At 39.3% G+C, this 18508-nt stretch overlaps 1 protein-coding gene across 1 annotated transcript in view; it reads right to left on the minus strand.

The window, feature by feature from the left end:
- ABCD2 (ATP binding cassette subfamily D member 2) overlaps positions 1 to 15162 on the minus strand; it is a 39049-nt gene extending 23887 nt beyond the window's left edge. The window contains exons 1-6 of the mRNA XM_021539108.2: positions 14075 to 15162; positions 12572 to 12752; positions 7999 to 8120; positions 5016 to 5184; positions 1839 to 1933; positions 270 to 415 (exon numbers count right to left, since the gene is read on the minus strand). Coding sequence (XP_021394783.1) covers positions 270 to 415; positions 1839 to 1933; positions 5016 to 5184; positions 7999 to 8120; positions 12572 to 12752; positions 14075 to 14998 — 1637 coding nt within the window. The 5' untranslated portion in view covers positions 14999 to 15162. The remainder of the gene's footprint in view (positions 1 to 269; positions 416 to 1838; positions 1934 to 5015; positions 5185 to 7998; positions 8121 to 12571; positions 12753 to 14074) is intronic.
- Between the last annotated feature and the right edge of the window lie 3346 nt (positions 15163 to 18508).

Raw genomic sequence — 18508 nt, forward strand, 5'->3', positions numbered from 1 at the left:
AGCCTGTTCCCATGATCCCAATTATCCAGGACTTCAGCCATCTGAGGAACACAGGCTTCAACACAAGTATATCTGAACCCTTTCAGATGACTAATCATGTTGCATCACCAATGAGAAAAGATCTCTCCTTATAAACACACTTCATACACCTGAGGTTGCACTTACCACTTGTTAACTTGGATCTACATATCACAGATTAGTAATACGAGAAGAAGGGTCAAAATTATTGTAACCAGGTAAGAGGCACCACCTTTCACCAAGACACATACCTTTGTGGTATATAAAACATGTGTTGTGGAGGGGGCTTGTAGAGAACTCCTTCATACACAGGCCACAAACCACTTAAAATTCTGAAGAGCGAACTCTTTCCGCAGCCATTGGGTCCAGTGATTAAAAGATTCATCCCCTCCTCGACCTGCAAAGGGGATGAAAATGCAAAGATATTATGACATAGTGTATTTGGCACAAGAGATTCTAAGACCCCTAAGAAGGATTACATAAGCATTTATATAAAATTATCAACCAATTTCATTGATTAGCTGCATGTATTCATGCAACTATTCTGGAAACAGTAGCATTAGATAAAATATGTGGGCTGAGATAATGAAAATAATTTCCTTTATATCTGAATATCTCTATAAACTAATGTTTACAGTAGTATATAGCAGTAATATTTATAGTAATATATTACTATATACACATAATGTAATATAATATGATTACATTACAGCATCAATACATCACAGTCAGAATCAATTGTTCTAATGCAGATTAGGTCCAAAGGTGTTAACAGTGTTTCAAGCAGTATTGTGTTATCTGTGATATTAATTGCAGGTATGGGAGGCCAATCAAGTGATTTGTAAACTTTACTTCAGACTGCCATTTCCCACCTTATTACCTATGTTAACTTGGTTGTGATGACAAGTGATTTTTCTTTTACTCATCTGACTATTACCCTGTGTATATATGAGTGCATATTTATGCATAATCATAATGTCATTATCTATGTTTTACAGAAATATACTGACTTCCTTATTTTGTTTCTGTCTCTTGAGACAAATGAATAAATAGAAATGTCTGCAAGATCACTGTAATTTTCTTGTAATTTTACAATTCTGAAATTCCTACACTGAGTTTGTTCCAAGTTTTGCCATAGCTAGAACCATTTCCTCCCAGTTCCTAATTCAAGAAAAATCCTGCTTTACCTAAATTAAAAGATCTGCTGGAATGGTTAAATTTATTTCTGATGACTTCAATTTTTTAAAAAAGAACAACATCTGCACTGGAACGTAAGATCAGGATACATTTGGGATCAATTCAGTAAAGGTCACTCATTAAAATTGTGAGCAGGTACTAGGAGGTGTCTGGAGTAGGTTTTTAAAAACAATACAAGTTTCTGCTGAGTAAATGCTCCCCAACTGGACTTGTGAACCATGCTGCCAGCTATTAGTTAGAACTGCTCTTTGTGGTGATCAGGAAAAACTACAGGTTTGATTTTTTCACTGTTGCTGTGGCCTCAGACTTTTAAAGGAGCCTTTATGAGTAAAGCACCCCATTTTGATTGAATTTAACTAAAGGTGAATGCATACTGTCATATACACCTTTGAAAATCTCAGGTCAGTTTTTCACCTGGCAACAGCAACAGAAATCCTCTCTTTTCTTTCTCTGAGCAGGACAAACTACATATGTCTGCCTCTATTGAGCTACTATGCCTACCTTTCTGGACTTCCCCTTTTATCCATATGCTCCTCCAAGTACTTAACATAAGGTATAAGAATTCTGTGCTGTTTATGTTAATGTGATGGCAATAATCAGAAGATTCTTGCATATCATCTTACTTTGAAGTTTAATCTGGAAACCACCACATCGCCATTCGGAGTAATTATAGGAACATTTTCACAAATAATTCCTTGATCAACATCAATTACTTTCCCTACAAAGAAAAAAACCAAAAAATTAGAGTTTGTGAAACCTTCCATTAAGCAATCACTTGTGACAACCTCTGTGCACAACTAAGTATATTTTCAAGTAAGGACTGGTGTTTGAGACAGCTCTTTTATGTGCTCCAGGTTCCCCAATGGAAAATCTGGATAATAAATCTTAGCTAGTCCAAAAGGCACTGTCAACAGTAGCCAAGAATGTGCAATGAAACCTAAATTTGATCCTAAACACAATGCACACTATTCATCATAAATATGTGATGCACGATAAAGATGTGTTCATTCAAATTCTTCTTGTATTTTCTGTATTCTGTTTTAAATAGCTGTTTAATACCAAGCAGTAAAAAAGCTCAAGGACAGCCTTAGCCACAGGCAAACCAGTTAAACTTTGAGGATTTAATTAGGACTCACTACCAGCTATGAAGGTTGGAGTATCTTTCAGTCTCCTCCAGCAATGAGAGCAAAGGAGAAAACATTTAATGGCTTGCTTCCATCTCTTTTTGATGCCACAGACACTGTAAATGTGTCTTGTAAGCATTTGCAGAAACTCATGTAATATTTCAGTCAGGTAGATACACTTGGCATTTGGGCTCCTGGCAAATTAAATATACAATCTCTATTGGAAATCCAGATACTCTGTAATACAAGGACTTTGATATCAACTGTCCTGGAAAGAGTAAAAAAATGAAACTAACTTCTCAGTCACCTGCTAATGGTCTTGTCTAACAGAACCCAAACAGTTGGATTCCTAGAAAATTATTATAAATTACCTTTATAGACAAGATACAAAGAAAAGACATTTCTCTTTGTATTAGAAAGCTGTTTATTTATAACTTAAACTAATCTGAACAAAGAAAAATGTAACAAAGACCAAGTTAGTTAGTTAATTATAGAAGGCTCTGTAGCATTTTCTTCACAGTTTAGTCTTACAGTCTTCCTTTAGAGGCTTTGTTCTATTGCTTTTAACTTTGCCAAACTATAACAACCTGGGCAGAATTTTTTATGCCATGTATCAGTCCAAGCATTCTTTTTTCATAAAATAAATTTTCCTTAAAACAGCATGACATTATGAGGAAAGAAGTGTTTTTCTGTTAAAAAGAAATTACTTTGATACAGTGGAGACACTGTAGTTAAAATAAATCTATGATAAAATATAGTAAGCTAGTAAGAATTAAGTAGACTTAATTCTCATTTCCTAATCCTTATTTCACAGCATTTGTTTGCAACTTTAGCATGCTTTTAAAGTATATTTATGTGTAATTAGAAATACAATTTGACAGCATTTGTACAAGATGTACAAAATTCTGTTAAATTTTTTAAATTCTGAATTATTAAATATGCTATAAGAGAATATTATTATCTGTAGAAGATTATTATTATTATTTCATATTTTCACACTTACTGACAACAGTAAATGCAAGGCACAAAACAGACATTGCTTAGTTACAAAGACTCATACTGGATTATTCAAAGGGAAATAAGTATTACATGTTCAAAGAGCCATCGGGGAAGCGGAATATTAAGGTTTTTCTTTTCTAACAACGCAGGCACACACAGGTATGTGAGCACATGTACTTTTATCATGCACAATCCACTCTTCAGGGATTTCTGAAGTATTGCAACCGAAATAAAGAAGGAAAACCAGTATTACAGTAGCACTTGTCATAAAAAATGTGGAGCCTGTGGCCTAGATTCATCTGGCCTAAATTCTTTTTAAATCCTTGTGCACAATGCTTGGTCTTGGCTAGCTGCCTCTGGGAGCTACAACTACACAAGAGCAAATGCTAGTCACCATGGCTTAGGAGGAATTCAGACTGGATGAAAAGTGACTGTAGGGGAATGAAATCTTGGGAAAAGGTTGCAGAGAAAAGAGGAGTGGAGTTTAGATATAGCAGACCTAAAGGGAACACGAAGAGCACACTTGCACATCTGAACTGCATTTGGTCTTGGTTTTAAACAGTTATCTAAAAAGAGCCCCCAAATTACTTCATTGCTCCAGGAGCTACAAACCTTTTCTCATGCACATGACAAAATGAAACAGTTAAAAAATGCCATTTCTTCTAACATCAGCCAAGTATTACCAAGATCTACAAAAGATTAAGACATCAGCTATTTCCATACCTATCCACCATGCTGCATCACACTTTGTAATGATGAACCCTGTCAGAGGACCTTTGAGAAATATGAGCTGAAGGGCAGCACTGTTGAAACTGCTGCAAGAAGTTATTTCACAAAGAGCCCTTTGGGGCTTGTAACTCTACTGAGGCTTAACTTTTCAAAAGCTAAAGGAAGATAACAAGGCTTTTCCACACCTTAGAGGACAGTACCAGAAACGGTATGTTGGGAAAATGAGGAAAAACCCACTGCAAAAGGTGCCTTTGAGTACCTCAGAGAGAAGCTGGATGCAACAGACAAAGAGAGGTGGCACAATAAGGAATGGATGTACATAGAAAATGCTCCAGGAAGGGTGGCTACAGGGAGGGTGGAGACAGAAAGACAGTGGCACCAGAAAAACACAGGTCAGGAGGGAAAAAGTATATATTGATCATATCATTTGGGATATGGGGAGAAGGGTAAAGTTGTCATTTTCAGTTGAAGATTCCCACTAAATTATGAAAAAATGAGCACAGGCTGATCTTTAAACATGGAAAGCACAGTATTTTTGGGGAAACCAATCTTTTTTCCTCCTACTCAAAGGAAATAATGTGATGGTTGAAGATGAAAATGTTACACTCTCAGCTTTTTCTGAAAAACAATGAATAGTTTGAGGAAAACAGACACTGTCAGTGTAAGAATACTAACATCACCATCACATATAATAGTATAGCTGAAATGCCTTTTTATTAAAAGTTTTTACAGAAAACATTAGAGCCATTTTGTGTATTAGAAAAGCACACCATAAGGAGAGAGTTATAAGGAAGCAGGGGGTTAAAATGAAAGGCAACATGACCTCTGGGGCATTAAGGCTGAGAGGCTGATTAGTTACAGAAAAAAAACCTCTGTATACCTCCTGTCCCACTGCTCCATGCCTCCCCCACCACCCCTGGGAAATTCATACAAATATGAATTAATTACCTTTGATTTCTAAGGGCCCATCAATGTGTAACTCTGCCTTATCTTCACTCCTGCTGTTGCTTACAGACCCTTGAATAACAGCAGTTCTTTTGTAGATGCCTCTCTTCACCTCGTCAAAGACTGAAAACATGTTGTAGACACGGGCAGTGTAGCCTGCTAGCTCAGTGACCTGAGAAACAACAAATGCCTCATTTCAGTTAGACTTCTCAAATTCTACAAATTAAATGTTTGGCCAAAGATCAACATGAGCAACAATGCTGATCAACACCTATCGATTTTCATTCCCTGAAATTCTGTGCTAACCCATAGGCCACCTGTAGCACCTACCAATCAGAAGACAGGACAGTTGAGTTAAGCCCATGTAAGCTATGATAACACTCAAGTAAATGAAGAGGTTGTAGAGACGGCTGATTTCTGTAATTTTCAATGAATGAGAACAACTACTAACATATCTGAAAACAAAGAGGCTGGTACACAAGAAAAAAAAATAAAAATCTCTGCATTTTCCAGCAAAAACAGAAGTCCACAGAAGTGAGAAAAAAATGGCATCTATAATTCCTTATGTTTACTTGCTTGTATTCCTGAAACCTCCAGTGGGAGAAGTGTGCTTTTCTGTGTAAAAGAGGCAGCATCAGGCCACCCTAACCTAAAATACAGTACAAACCAGAAATGAGTCTTCTGTCAACTGCATGCTAAATCTGATACCTCAGAATAGAACTGGGCATTTTTAAGATGGTGAGGTCTCTTAAAAGGCTTTCTCCATTTCCTTTTTTTTTTGGTCCATTTGTCACAAATTTCACCTGGTGAAGAGAGAAAAAACAGATCTCTGCACCTCGTAATTCCATATTTATGGGATTTTTAAGAGCTACCAAAGAACTGCCTCCATCTGCTGGTAGTAAAGAATTAAGCCAAGGCCTTTTATTTTAAAAGTATTATTAGATGGTTTTAAAAGGATACATTTTTATACAAAATGAAGAAAGGACAAGAATAGCCACAAAATTAGATCAAGATTATAAAATCCTTGGCTTGCTGTGGTTAAATATGTACACCCCATGACTGAGTTCACCCACTATGGTGTACATAATTCTAAGATTATTTGAAAGAACTGGAAATAATTCCATAAGTCTTCTGTAAGTTTCACTGTTTGTGCCAGACTCAGAAGTGAGTACTAGCTCTTGCCACAGGGCCATTATTTCACCACAGGATGATGGAGAGAATCCTGCATGTGATAAATGAAACTCATACCAGCTGTACCCCAGGAGAACCATAACATGTAGTAAGTTTCTATTCCATGACTGTAGAAACTCACTTTGTTCAAACACTAAATACTACCACCTAAACCATTGACTGCAAAGAAAAGTTGAGCCCACTCCATCTGCACAGTGAATTACACTGACTTGAAGGAGACTGCCCTGGTGGAGGAAGTGGGCAAGAACTGGAACTGCACTACCACTTCACGTGGTTTGAAGTACACTGTGCTTTGGAAACTGCCTGAGTCACAAAATGGGAGCGACAATGTGGCTGAAGTACTCAGTGTCTTTTGAAGAGAAGCATAAATGTAAAATTAAGGTGGAAATTCATTGAACCACTCTTTGGTCTCATGCTGTCTCAATATCTTACCATGTTATAGACAAAGTGAGTTTGTTCAGTTCTTCCTCTACTATTTTGTGGGTACTTTTTTTGCCAAAAAAAATAAACTTTTTCTAAGTCCTCATGCACATTATATATATTACTTAAATGCTGAAAATAAAACACGTTTTACATCAGTGTATGATAGGTTATCTGGCAGTATCTTGACACCAGAGATGAAGCAGGGAAACAGCTCAAAGAGAATAGGTTAAAAATCACAGCCCATTAGAAGGACTTTTGAAAACAGCACAGACACTGGCTTTGTCAAAGTCTGTATCTGAAGGTGCCAAACTACCCCTCCTCTGACAATTTACAAAGCTGTAGCTGTTATGGCTGGATTCCAAATAGCAGAATCCATAGTCTTTGATTAGCTGCCTAGCCAATGTGCTCCTCCTCGCACTGCACTGGGAAAAGGGGTTCCCACCAAAGGGACGAGCAAACACCAATTAAAATATGAAGAACAAATATTCAGAAGGAAATGTTGAGATTAACAGCACTGACTCACTTTCCTTTGTCTTAACAGCTGGCATTTAAAGAAATCCACAAGAGAAACAACAGATTAAAGCATAGCTTTACTGGAATTTGGGTAAGGACCTGAAACAACATCTCTGATCTTCTAGATAAACATTCTGTACTTCTAGACCACTTGTACTCCCATGATGAACTTTTTCTTGCTAAAATTTCTCTATTTTGAAAAATTACTCACAGGTTCACAGGTTTAACAGGTTCACAAGATACTGAAAACTGCCTTACAGTTCAAGTGGCACAGAAATAAGTATTCAATTATCCTTGTTTTTCATACAGAAACAGGTTGCCCAGTGCGGTGGAAACATCCCATCTCTGGAACATTCAAGGTCAGGTTGGATGGGACTCCGTGCAATCCAACAATAGTTTAAGATGTTCATGGGGGGTGGGGGTTGGAGGAGAAGAGTAGAAGAGTAGAAGACCTTTAAAGACTCTTACAACTAAATTATTATATGCTTTTATGACAGTTCTAACAGAAGAGTCCCAGTACACAAATGGCAGACAGCCCAAATTCAGGACTGTGCTCCAAACATAAGAGGAATTTGAACCTTTATCACTGACATTCCAGGAATTTCAATGCTCTCTGCTGACATTTGAATTCAAGTATTAAAAATGACATTACACATTGCACCATACAGGCAACTGCGCACTTTAGACTCTATGTCAACTTAACCCTAAAGATTAAACTACCAGTTCAAATATCTCCATGTATTTAATTGCAATAGAATTTGCCTTTAAAAACTGCACTACTTTTTTAACATTTTATATTAAATACAAATAGTTGGGTTTTTTTTTCTCTTCTGTTTCATGCATGCAGGATGTACAGTACCTCTTTGTATGAAGACATAATCCTTTCAATAGCATCTGCTCCGGAGATCAGCAAGTTTCGTGATGTAGTAAAAGCTTCTGTTCTTTCACTAACCATTGCCTGTTTCTGCCCATCTTCCAATTCTGAATGTAAAAACAAAAAGTTTTGTTAAAATATTCTGCTGATAATTATCTCTACAAACTAAATTATTGTTGCAATGTGAGCTACTATAGAGCAGCTTTTTTCTTTTTTTAAGAAAAAAATTAACTCTATGAAGACAACCTTTCAAAAAGAACTGATGAATGTAACTACCATAGCTTAGTCAAAAAGAGTAAGTGGGAGCATATGGAATTAATCTTGTTAGGCAAAACATCCTGTTATTTTATCTATTTATCTACATGGATCATTTTCCTTTTAATGTGTCATCATACAACATGAATTTTTCAAAATATTAAGAAAGTGAAACCTAAGCAATGATCTGAAACAGATTTTGAACATAATTTTTAACGTCTTTGTGATTATTAATTTTCAACCTTACTTATTTACTGACTTTGTGTAGAAGGAACCATTCACATTCACAGTGTAAATCTGGCAACACTATTACATTTCTGTAAGAAAGCAATAAACTCTCTTGGTATCAAAGGCATGGTTTCAGTAGGATAACTCTCCCTCACAATGATGTTTCTTTCTTCATCTAGCCTCACAACAAAGTTGTGAGGCTTTATTTATGAAACTGAATCCTGTTAACAACAATATTCTTGCTCCAAAGAAAGGACTCATTAGAATGTCAGCAGCATTAGGTAAAGAGAAAACAGCAGCAGAATTTATAGGAGATATATGAGAACTAAGTATACTTAACATATCTACATATACCATCTTGCTACCATGGGTCTCATAGATTCAAGTTGCAAGTTTGTTTCCCGAAGGAAACAAGATTTAAAAAGAAGTGCCTGACTATTTGGAAGCTAAATGTTGTTTCAGTGTTTATAATTGCAATTACAAATCACTGGTGTAGTAAACCAGTAGTGTAGCAAACCACTCTTAAAAATTTTCCACATATAAAATTTACAATGAAAGATCTAAAGGGTTTTCTGCATCACATAACTTTATATGTATTTCCATAAATTGCTTAAATCTTTTGCAGAATGGGATCTAGATATTATTTTTTTCCTGAAGTTTGTAAAGTCTTTCTTAAGCTTCTTTTTTAAACTAAGCTGATGCTAGGAATCATTCTAGGCAGGGTAATAAGTAGATCCACTGTGGCAACTCCTGTACTAGCAATTTTTACTAGCATCCATGTTTCCACAGTGCTCATGATCAGGAAAATCTAGGAGGAATTCCTTGCAAGTGTAATGCAACCATAAATTTCATAGGCTAAGTCAAGCAATGCAAGAGTAGAGCAAACAGCATTTTCTTACTCTCACTTCCCTCACAAATCAGATTCTAGAAATCTGGTGTCTGAGAATCTACAGGCAGTACCAAAGTCAGACACATCTTTCTGTCTTTACTCGTTAAATTTAAATGTTATTCTGTTTTCATTTACACATTCATGAAAGATTCCTACATAACTAGATCACTGCAATATACTGTATTACAGTGGAATACACTGGAATAATTATTTAATATATAATTAATTATATATTAACAAATTATTAATTATATAGTAATTATTTCTTATTTAATTATTACTACAGTGAAGGACAATGGAGTAATGATTTAATATAATAATAATTACACTGAATTAATTATTTCACTGTATTTCACTGAAATACAGTGAAATAGTGAATGAAAAACTTAAAAATTGCTATATCATAACTTTTCATATATGTGTGTGTGTGTGTGTGTGTGTATGTATAAACACATAAAACATCTATGTTATTTTTCCTGGTTCTACTTATGATGTTTTTTCTCTTCAGTTCTATATCAGCACACTGTCAACTACTTGTATGCATCTTGCTGAGACACAATGAGAGACATGTTTTAAAAAAAAATACAGAAAAGCTCTTGCAAAGGAGAGATTACAAAATTCTTACTGATGTGGCTCTCACTTCAAAACGTTATTTCCACTCCAAGAAGAATACACTCCAAGAAGAATTCAGTTAATTCATTAGTAAAAGATGTTTTGAAATTTGTTTACTTCTGACACAATCAATTTTTGCTGATCTTGCTGGGATTATGGCACATGCAGCCTATGCTATATAGAACCACCACAAATAATCCTCTAGGAATCAGTTATGGTTTAACTACATCAATGCAACATTCCTCCCTCATGTAAATGCAGTATGTACTGATGGCTGCTTCCAGCACCCAGGCCAGCTCATCTAGCAAGAGTTTAAGGATCTTTGCAAGTCACTGCATCAGTCAGATTAGAGGTATTTAAAAAATTGAAATTATATAGAATTTATGAGCATTTCACAGCCCCAAAAGACAAACTCTTATATAACCCACCAATATAATTTTTCTTTAACTTTTTGTCCAAAATATATTTCATGTGGCTGGCCTCCTGTGTTTGAAAATGTCACATTTTAACAGATAGACAGTCTGTTTCATACAGAAGCTAACACGTCCATTTTCCTCTTCATTTATTTAATTGATAGTCACACTTATTTTATAAACAAAAATAAATGTTCACCATGTCTAGAGAAATCCAAGTCTTACTTCAAAAAATAGTCTCCACAAACTCTCCAAATACTCTCTATAAACTGAGACACAACATTTGGAATATGATTTAATACAAAAAGAATGAGAAATGTTATCAAAGAGAAATCTTGTCTTTGCCACCTAAATTCTTCACTGAAATATATAACATAATTTTTAAATTTCAGTTAAAAGTATTGCTGTCAAAGAAGGTTCTTTTTTCTTATTACTGAAGAATTATTTTTTTACTTTTTCTTTCTCCTTCCTGAAGAAGTGAACAAAATGTATGGCTTTACACCTGTAATCCCAAATTGGCCATGGTACCAGTTTTGTACATTTCCCTGTCCTTTTTGACTCATCCTAAAGCAATAGGATTGTTATTTTGAAATCGACTACCTCTTCCTTGAGATGTTAACAAATTTGCGTCTGATCTGCTGAGGCAAAATGCACTGTTTTCCCAAGCAGGTAATTTCTGGTGTGCTTGATTCTTTGAATACCTGTAGTACCTCAAATTGGTCTTGACAGTGCTGCCAGTATTATGTTTGTGAACCACCACTATGGTAAGCCCCAAGACTCAATACTAAACCCTGTGTTTTAATAGTTTAGGTTGCTGGTTGCTCCCACATTTGAAATGTGGGAGAAAAAAAAAAAGCTACGAGAACAAAAGAATAAACATGAGTAACAGGAATGTTATTTAGTTTAGCATGAGTACAAGTCCTTTTTTATTCATGCTCTAATACCAAGGAGTTATTTACAACATGTGGTTAAATGCTCCTTTTCTTGATTGTACCCATTCCCATCTCAGCAGAAAGACTCTTATCACTTTTTCTGTTGTGCTGATAACCTTCACTGTGAGGTGAAATGCCTCTGTACAGCCTCTTCAGTTTGGAACAAGACATCCTGATATTTTGGAAGCTGTTCCCAGAATGCCAGCCAGGGTGCTGATATAGTGCCCTCCTAAGGCACGTGATGGGCAGCAGCTCAGGGAGCTGAGCACCCAGCCCTGCACCAGCACAACTTTTTAGTGAAACAACTAAACCACGTGGGCACTGCACAAAGCCATCCTACAGCTCACACCAAGCGTGTCCACTTGGACAGTCCTGATTTGGAATGTAACTTCCATGAAAGAAACAGAACTACTGTGCAGAGAAGAATTTGCTCATTCCTAATTCAAAGTACACAATTGAGAACTGATCATTCTGAAGACTTTGCAGGATTCATGCTGTAGGAATCCTATGAAATTCGTAATATAGTAAGTTCTAATTGTTCATGAGGAAGCTTGTTAAACCAAATTAACCAACAGCCCTCCTTAATACCTTTCTTTTTTGCTCTCTCCTGTTTTCTCCTTTTTTTTTTTTTTTTTTTTTTTTTTTTTTTTTTTTTTCCTTAACAGCATCTGCAATAACAACATTATTTGAGTCTCATTTAACTTCTAGGAAAGTTGTGATAAGATGTCAAAAATTATACCGTCCTAACCTGGAATCTGAATTTTTCCTTCTCTTCTCCCAGAGAGTCAGGGAAAATCAGCGGTTTCCAACAGGTCAACAATAAGAGAAAAATTACCTATAATTACCTATAATTACACTATGGTTTATGGAAGGAGAAGATAAGCACTCTAGGAAAGTTCATATTATCGTTTGCAAAAGGAGATACTGCAAAAACCAGCCTGCCATTCCAACAGTGACTAATGAAAAAGGAGACTGCAATAATCATTACAATCTTGTGTGATACAAGGATCCTCTAAGTCCTGACTTCATGCTATTTATCACACACTCTAAGTTGGATCATTTGCTCAGCTGACTTGCTATGCTTGCAACTTATACATAAGACACAGATGTTTTAAGAAAGTCTGTGAAAAATAAACCAATGTGAACAGCACTCAAGGGAACTACGGTCTTTTGAGGACATAACTTTAAAGAAACATTTAGAAATCAGATGTTAAAAAAGATGTTATTACCACCATCTGCAAATCCTGTTGCGGTGATGATGGGCACAGCGACCATGATCATACCACAGCTACTCCAGACATACTTCATCAGGAACTGCTCTATCATGATGTACCATAAACGTTTGGACAAAATGAGATTCATTTGATCTGTCAAATCCTTGTAGCTTTTTTGCAGTTGTTTCAATTCTACCTACAGTTAAAATAATAAAGTAATTTATACAATGAAACAAAGATGGACATGTAGCACAAGATATGTTCACATGGGTACGTGAAATAATGGGGTACCCAGAGTTGTCACTTCTGAATCACATCTGCCATGTGGTACTTTACACTCAGTGTGCTGCAGTCTCACAGCAAAAGTGCACGGCTTTATGGAAATCAGTGGACCTGGTTCTCATTTACACCGTTGTCCCTTGACAGAGCATTGGAAGGTTTTCAACTCTTTTAAGATCTCTAATACATACAAGAACAACATAGCAGTCACAACAGTTAATTCTAACAATCAAAATAAGATAGATTTCACATCCTTTTAATAAAGTTGCAGCTGTAGAGTTTCACAGCAACCGAAAATTATACTGGAAAGCATTTGGGGATCATTTATCTTCAGTGACTTAAAGTTGCAGAGTTGATTCCTGAAACGCTGCTTGTTTTTGCAAGCAGTCTGAGCAAAGAGAGAACTATCCCAGGAGGTTTAAGAAGTCAAAGGCAGTTGCAAGTGGATATGTATTCAGTTCAAGCCCATATATGTGGGAATTGAGAAAATGTTTAATTTAGCTGCACTTAAAACATTACTAGAGGCAGCTTTTGAGAACGATTCTGTCTTCAAAAATAAACCATTGATGTTATATAACCATTGCTTGAACTGAAAGAGTAGTACTTCAGGCTGGTTTCCAGCTTTCATTTTCACCTTGCATGAAACAACTTTTTTCCCAATCATGTTGGAAAGGTATTACAGCCAAAATTTACTTCTAATAAAAATATGAAGAGTCCCTTAATAAGGTGGCTTTAAAACAAGCTACTAGTTTATGTAACTGTGATTGCAGAAGTACTGTACTTATGCTATTTTAAGACTGGTGACTACATCTTTGCTTGTCTATGTGAAAGAGTGTCAAAGGTTGTAGTATGCTCTGAGCCATCACAGAGTTTCTGGTGTGCCATGGTTGCTGTTTCTGCTGAATTAAATATGGTGGTTCATACACATGTTTGGAAAAAAAAGTCTGGAAAAGTTCATCAGAAGGGACTGGGTGGGGAAAACACAGCAATGTAGATTAGTTTTCTAGATAAGCATAAAATCCATCTGCAAAACCACAACACTGTCAGAGTTCAAGGGAACTGTGATTTGTTCCCCCGAGACATTGCTTGTGAGACTTCCTAAGAAATGGGAAGTGCCAGGCTGTAAACAAGTTTAAATGTCAGAGGGACCCAAAATGTTAAGAAGGGTATTAGGGGAAGCATGAGTCCACCCCGGCATGCAGGAGCGACCCTAGTGCTTCCGATTTCTCTCCTCCTTACCTTGTGCCCTCGGTAAAAGGCAATCTCTTCCACGTTGGCAATGATGCGTGAATGTATGAAGCGCAGATAGCCCTTCTTGTGAGCCTCCTCAGCCACCAGTTTGCCAAACTTGGGCGAGCAGGCTTTGAGCACGCGGGCCGTGGCATAGACGACGAGACCAGCCAGGACTGTGGGCCCGATGGGGTTGGCCCCCCGGGACCGTGCTGTGCGGATGAGGGTGTAGGAGGTGAGCACAACATCCAGGATGGGCTTGGTGAGGTTGGAGTAGAGATGCGCCACGGACTGTGAGAACATCGTAATGTCCTCGGTGAGGGACTGGTCAGGGTTGGCCAGGCGCCCGTCCATGCTGATCACTTTGTAGTAAGTTTGGTTGGCAAAGTAGGTCTCATAGGCGTGATCCACCAGGCGCGTGCGGAAGGCGAGGGCCAGCTTGCACTCCAGGTACCGTATGGTGCTGTTCACGAAAGTTGCTGGGATTGCGATCATCAGCCACTTGATTAACTTGAAGACGAAGCTCCTGGGCTTTTTCTCCACAATGCTCTTCACTATTTTTCCATCGAGGGCGGCCACATAGATGGAGAGGAAGGTCCTGGATACCAGAGCAAACGAGTGAAGACAGAGCAAGCCCAGCTCGGCACTCACCAGCTTCGGGAAGAACAATTTACGGAGTTCCAGCAGCTGCTTGAAGAATTCCGCGTCCACGGCCGGAGAGGCTCTGCCCCGGCTGCCGGCGCGGTGCGGGACCGCCCGGCCCCTCTCATCGTGCGCGCCGCCTCTGCCGCTCGCCCGCTTTACACGCCCGCGGATGATGGGGTAGAGGATTTTGAGCCCGTACGCCGCGGCCAGCAGGCACGCAGCCCTCTTCGCGGCGCCCGCCCTGCTCCACTGCACCCGCCGGGCTGCCGCATGCAGCATGTGGGCCATCCTGCCCGCCTCGGCACCGCTACGTGCCGCTCCTAGCGCGGGTGGCTCATGCTCGCTGGGAAGGCCGGTCCCGCCGGGTCTTCATCGGGGCGCTGGGCCCGGCCCGCCGCCGGCCGCCCTGCCGTGACAGATGCCGAGTGAGCGCTGCCTCCCGGGGTGATGGTGCCTTCAAAGCGCGGCGCGTTGCACAACGCAGCCCCGCGCGGCGCAGCCCGCCCCGCCGACCACCATTGGCTGCGCCGCGCGGGGCGGCACCGGCGGCGGCAGCGGCCCGGCCGCTCAGCGCCGCCGCCCCGGCCACAACCGCTATAGCTCGGGGCGCGGCCGCGGCGCCGGCAGCAGCAGCACCAGCAGCAGCAGCAGCAGCACCACCGGTCCTCCGGCGCTCGGCTCCGGGTTCACGGCGGGTCCCCCGGCGCTCGGCTCCGGCCGCACCGTTGATCCCCCGGCGCTCGGCGGGTCCGCGGAGCTCGGCCCTGCAGCGCGCCGGCTCGCCCCCGGCTGCGGCCGGCCCTTTCCTTCCGCCTGCCCCGCGAAGCAGGCTCCGCCTCCGGCACGGCCTCGGCAGCGGCGAGGGGGGAGCGGGGCGGGGGGCGGCAGCGCCGGAGAGAGCTCGGGTCCCGCGGCAGCGCCGGCAGGATGGGCAGCGCCTCAGTCCCGGCGCTCCCCGGGCTCCCCGGGCTCCCCGGGCCGGGGGGTTGTGACGCCGGCACGGGGCGGCGCAGCCGGGCCGGTGGCCTCGGGCGGCCCCGGGTCGGAAATCGGCCCGGCGGCCGCGGGAGGGAGGCGGGCAGCTCGGCGTCTCCGGGACAGCGCCTGCACGCTGCGCGTAATTTATTTCCTGTCCTCTCGCCGAAAGGAAGCCGGTATTGTGCACTGGCAGCGTTGTTAGCCCAAAATAACCCTGACAGAGTCGCACGGCCCCTGCAGAAAAGCCCGGCCAATTTCACACAAAGAAATCCATAGTAAAGGCAGTTGTCTTGTTGCTTTATTTTTTGTTTTCTTAATTACTTACTTCTGTTGCTTCACTTGTTTGGAAAAGGTACCGAAATTGCAGGGCAAGGATCAGAGTACTTACATACTCTGGTACTTTTACACTTTGAAAATAAAGTACTATGGTAACTGCGTAAGATAGTGTATGATAAAGCATTTGTTTAGAATGTGTATATAAAAGTGTGTTTTTAAAATGTAATGCTAGGCGTTTATGGCGGTGAAGAACCCGTTTTTCCCTAAAAATGGAGAATGAGGCCATGTGCCTCACAGTAACTCAACAAATACTGTGTTAAAGAAGTCACATTGCTGTTAACCCCAAACAATCCCCCTCCCCCCCATTGAACAGAGTGCAGTGATGATGTTTAGATAGCAACACAAGCTTCAGGATGAAGGAATGATGTAACTGATTTGAGAGCAAGTGAGGTTTGCTTTTAAAAATCTGACACGACTTATCAAAACATCTAGATGCCTTCTAAGAAGTCCAGTAAACCAAGACCAGCAGGACAAGAAGGAAGCAAGGGAGATCTATTTCTCATTTCTTCCCAAGAGGTTGCAAAAATTCAGCCCATAGTAGTCTGGACAGTTAGGTAGAGAGGATATAGGGAAATCTTTAAGTGCGTTACATTTTTGCCAGTGAGCACAGGCCAGAGATTGGACACAGGCTCTTCTAGCTTTTTTTTCTTTTTCTTTTCTTTTTTTTTTTTCCCTAAATGCACAACTCAAAATAAAGCTAGAAAAATGTCAAAATCTAACCTAGTGTAGTGCAGAAGAGATTCAGTTGGTAGGTAAGCCTGAATTCACTGCAGATTATTTTGTAAGTAAAATACATTTTTCAGTGCAGAAAGATATAAGATACACTGGCTAAGAAATTGCTTTGCTTATGGCTTCTTAGTTTTTTAATCATGATCTCCATTCGATACTTCCCTTACTGGTTTGTGTGTAGCACAACATACTCTTAGATTTTGCCAAACCACAGCTATTTGCAATATTCCATTACTCTAGCATTTTCTTACCAAGGGGAAAGTTCACAGATCTCTTTCAGTTTTGCGTATCTGCTGACCTTTCACTTCACAGGATCCTGGATGACTGAAACTTCTGGTGATTTGGTGCTTAGTGCAGACGTACACCCCACAGTCAGATCTGTGGGAACATTTAAGTGAAGCAAATCTAACCACACAGTGTTTCAGTCAATAAAAGGAATGTATTTCCTTCTTTTGAAAGGATGAAGAAAAGACTGAACTGTTGTTTTAAATACCCTCTTTCTTCTGTTCTTGCTGTCTCAAGAGTTTTACTGTGCCACAATCCTGCTCAGTAATCCATGCACAAACTCCTCTTTGTGGAGTATGGCCTTAGGTGTTTGATTTTTTTTTTTTTTAACTGCTGAAGGCAGGAATTTTACTACATTTAGTCATAATAACACTTCCCAATATTACTGGAAAAATAACTGCCAAAACTGCAGTAATATTGGTGCAGTGTTCTGTGCTCTGTAGTCTCCACATTTTCTACTAACTTTATAATAAACTTCTGGAGATGTGTGTAATCAAGTAAGTTTGAGTAACTGAAGCTGTGGAATTGGAGGGATGTTGATATTAGATCCAGACTATTTGGGGATTTATCCTTTCTTAAGGAGAAACTCATTTTTTATTGTTTTTTAATTCATCAAATGCATTAAAATAAGTTGTGTGCATTTTTAAATTATAGGAATCAATATCTGAAGAGGAAGAATATATGGCAGCAATAAGTATCCGGGTGACTAAAGTCCATGAATGTTTGTATCTGCAGGAACTAGAGTGTAATCATGACAGCTGATGCCTCTTTTTTATCTTCTGTTTTGTGCCCACACCAGCACTACATCCTTGCATAACTTTGTGGTTATGATGAAGGTAGTGGAATTGGAACATGCAGGTTATTATGCAAGAGATAATAATAATCAATCATTAATAATTTTTTCTACCATTTGATTTAGTGTTTGCAAAATTATATGCAATTTTTTTAAGCAAAAGACCATTTATTTGATGTCTTATATGATCCTAACTGAGGATCCAATACCTATAAAATCAGTCTGTAGTAAACTGAAATTTCCTTGCTGCTTATGGAGTTATCCACTGTGCCATAAGGACATACAAAATAAAAAAATAAAAGTACTGAAAAATAGATATAAATTTTGTGTTTTGAATCATTGCTATTTAGGATTGAGATGCGTGTAGGTCATGCATCAGTACACAGAGGTTTTCATATGGAGGAGTGTATGTGAAACATGTAACATGAATCCACACAGTGCTTCTTTTCAATTACTAATAGTGAATTATAAATAATGTCCAAAATATGATGTACTGTAATATGGTAAGCTAGGAACATCTGGTTTTTTCTTTAATTTTGAGCTATATGTTTGCCTGGTGGTGTGGGAATAGTAAGATTTCATTTGAGTCAGATTCAACAGAGTATGAACATAAAAGCCATTATTCAAGTAAATCCCTTTCTCTGAAGTACTTCCAAACTTTCTATTTACCTTAATGT

The sequence above is a fragment of the Lonchura striata genome, chromosome 5 (genome assembly GCF_046129695.1).
Source record: "Lonchura striata isolate bLonStr1 chromosome 5, bLonStr1.mat, whole genome shotgun sequence".
Classification (NCBI taxonomy): Eukaryota; Metazoa; Chordata; class Aves; order Passeriformes; family Estrildidae; genus Lonchura; species Lonchura striata.